The sequence below is a fragment of the Vollenhovia emeryi genome, unplaced genomic scaffold (assembly GCF_000949405.1).
Source record: "Vollenhovia emeryi isolate VEMERY1.0 unplaced genomic scaffold, V.emery_V1.0 DF939619.1, whole genome shotgun sequence".
Taxonomy (NCBI): Eukaryota; Metazoa; Arthropoda; class Insecta; order Hymenoptera; family Formicidae; genus Vollenhovia; species Vollenhovia emeryi.
In genome coordinates, this window is record NW_011966747.1 from 8,176 (window position 1) to 11,341 (window position 3,166).

At 36.2% G+C, this 3,166-nt stretch overlaps 1 protein-coding gene across 1 annotated transcript in view; it reads left to right on the forward strand.

Annotated features, from left to right (window-relative positions):
* Window positions 1-2,670, forward strand: part of LOC105557095 (ABC transporter G family member 20-like) — a gene marked incomplete at its 5' end in the record, with an annotated part of 10,767 nt that extends 8,097 nt beyond the window's left edge. Inside the window, 3 exons of the mRNA XM_012004241.1 lie at window positions 2,183-2,298; window positions 2,410-2,480; window positions 2,559-2,670. Coding sequence (XP_011859631.1) covers window positions 2,183-2,298; window positions 2,410-2,480; window positions 2,559-2,670 — 299 coding nt within the window. The remainder of the gene's footprint in view (window positions 1-2,182; window positions 2,299-2,409; window positions 2,481-2,558) is intronic.
* Window positions 2,671-3,166: the final 496 nt, after the last annotated feature.

Below are 3,166 nucleotides of genomic sequence, written 5' to 3' on the forward strand. Positions count from 1 at the left end.
GATTCGCTCCACATCTCGGACATAATGTGGATATGGTTATATTTTAACGAGTGGTGCCCCTCCCCCGGAGGAGGGGGAGGACTTACTGTCTCCACGCATGTACTTCCACGAGCCCCATCACTACCGCTGGAAGGAAGAGTTATTCGTGGTCAGTAGGTATTTGGCAGATATGAACACGAATACATATAATTCGTCGACATTGTTTCTTTAAGGAGGTTGCTCAGCTAACGCAAAATGGTTAGAAATCGCTGAAATTTTTTGAGGTTATTGACGAAGAGATATTACGAATCTCTGCAAAATCTCAGGTGATTCGTCTACATGGTTTTCCAGAAATTAATTATTAAAGTTACGGTCTTATACACGGGCGATATAACGAAATCTGTACCATAATTCTGATAAAATTCTCGTAGTGTAACAAAAATAGGTGCAACAGATTCTTTACATTATTATGAATAATTTCTGCGCAGATTGAAATGTTTCGTCTACGTCGTTATCGAGATATTAATAAAACAAAACGGAAAATTTGAGCTGGCTTCCGTAAAACAATAAAGCACAGTACGACGCGTGATAACGTCGCTATAACCGTCAAATCGACGATACGTCCGCCCTCGATTGCGAATTTTCTGATTCAACAATTTTCTTTCGCTGCTTGCCACCTTCCACTTGTTTTAGCCGACGATCCCATTGTTTTCCGGATTGAATTTTTCCTTTCTATCGTTTCATTTTCGCCAAACACCAAAACTAAATTCGAGCACTAAATTGACAGCTGACCGGTAACAAAAGCATGCGGCGGAGTGCCGAAGCCGGCGACCGTGCGGCGTGCGGCGTGCACGCAGGGCTATCATCAACTAAAAATTACGTTGCGCGTGTGCCACATCTCAACTCTGTATATAATATTTTCGAGATACAAATAAACAAAGATCGATTCGTAACATATTTAAACAATTAATTATAACGATTCCACATACTTTTTATCCAAAACTAGAACAACACAAGCGCGCGCTTCGCGCGCGCCATTGTTCTTCTACATTATATTAGAACATTAAAATATTATATTGCGCACGCCAATTAACATTATTCTTTTCTTTTTAGTTTTCTATCATTTTTACTAAATTCCACTTTTAGTCACTATCACTATCATTTTCATTCATTCTATATCACGTTCATTTTAAATAAATCTCAAAATCTGGCTTATTCAAAATTATTATCTCTTATCCTGATAATTTTTATTTATTTAACTTTGTGTTTACTATACACTTTTATCTTCAACTATTCTTTTGCATTTGATCCCATCCTATCATTGTCTCACATTTTTTATAACATATCAAAAAGTCTAGCTTATTCAATATAATTCTTTCTTATCTAGATAGGTTTTATTTATTTGATTTTATTTTTAATTTAAAGGAAAAAATCAACTATGTATATATTTATTTATATACATAGTTTTTAACTTGTTTATTATCTCGCTGATTACCAAGATAAACTTTTAATGCCAAGTACGAACGCGTGAAAAGGCATCATAAAGTTGTCCATAATTAAAAACATCTTTGCGAAGAACTATTCCTACTTTGTCAAATGTTTGTCCCTGTGACTTATTAATTGTCATCGCAAAAGCTAATTTTATCGTCTCTTCCTCCTCCTTTCTCTATCTTCCCTTTCTTCTCCTTCTTCATACACATAACATAAACTGTCAAAATAACCCTCTTAAATACAAACTGTCGAAACTGCAAGTCGAAGTGAACGACTCGCAACGAGATCGACACATAAACTGTCAAAATAACCCTCTTAAATGCAAACTGTCAAAACCGCGAGTCGAAGAGAATCGACTCGCAACAAGATCGAAATCGAGTTTCGAGAGAGCCAATCGGCATCGCGGAAAAGCGACAACAATGAACTCGCAATGCCTTTTTTAGATAGGGATTTGTTTATCTTGCGCAACTAAAAATTTGATATTTCGAAGTTGGCAGCTGTTAGAGGTGCCCGTGTATATAAAGCATAGGCGTTTCCCCCTTACCGCCTGCCCCGCAAGGACACTGAGCAACCTCCTTTATAATAACATTTTAACAAACAACAAGCGACGGCTAAAACCTTCTCAGGGTCACTCAGGAGGATGCTCTTGACAACATATATAAAAGAATTGATTTGTTACAAATGTTTAAATTTATAATGATTTTTGTCACAGAAGGACCAATTGGGTATTTTCTACAGAAGAATCTATTTCAGTGGTTTTTAGAAGTTTTCAAGGCTATTATGAGGGACTGTAAATATTTGCCACAATTGGCCAGTCCGCCGATTCGAGTCAGTGTATTTTATAATTGTTCATTTTATAAGTAAATCTTCTCTTCTTCTCTCTCTCCCCATCTCTTATGTAACACGAACAGAAAAAATTCAATTTTCTATCCTTTTCAGTTTGAAGATCCTATATATGGTACTACTGATTTAAAATATATAGACTTCGTGATACCAACATACCTGCTATCGTAAGCAAAAGTCATGCCAACATAATAAATAAACTCAATTTACTAAACTACTTATAATTTTGTAATATATATTTGCAGATATGTCTTCTTTCTGGCCACTTCAGTCTCTGCCATCTTGATAATCACAGATCGACTGGAGGGTGTCTGGAATCGAAGCTTAGTCCAAGGTAGTAATTTTGCTTCCTCATAGAGGAAGCTTTGTTTTCGTGAAAAATTTTTTTCCAATTTTCTTTGGCAATATGTTTAAATGTTTTAAAACGTCTAAAAATCATATTTTTACAAAATGTCTGCATGTGTGTGTGCGCGCGCGCGCGCGCGCGTGCGTGTGTGTGTATGTGTGTATGTACGCATTTGAATGTCCGTGGTTGCTCTAACTTCCGTAAATTTTGAGATATCGGGCTTATTTTTTTTTTAATGTCGAGAATCACTAAAGGAAGGTTGGTATTGATTTTTGCGATGATCGGTAAATGGATTTCTTTTTGAACAAATCTTGAATTTTTTGAGAAATGTCTGTGGTTGCTCTAACTTTTGCAAATTTTGAGATATCGGGCTATTTCTAATTCTATTATTCTTTCCAGTCTTTTCTACCCCTATTTCATATACAGGGTGGTCTAAAAGTCCCGGAACGGTTGAATATCCAGAGAAATTGTGGGTGGATCGGAAAACGGAAAAATACGTATTTCCTA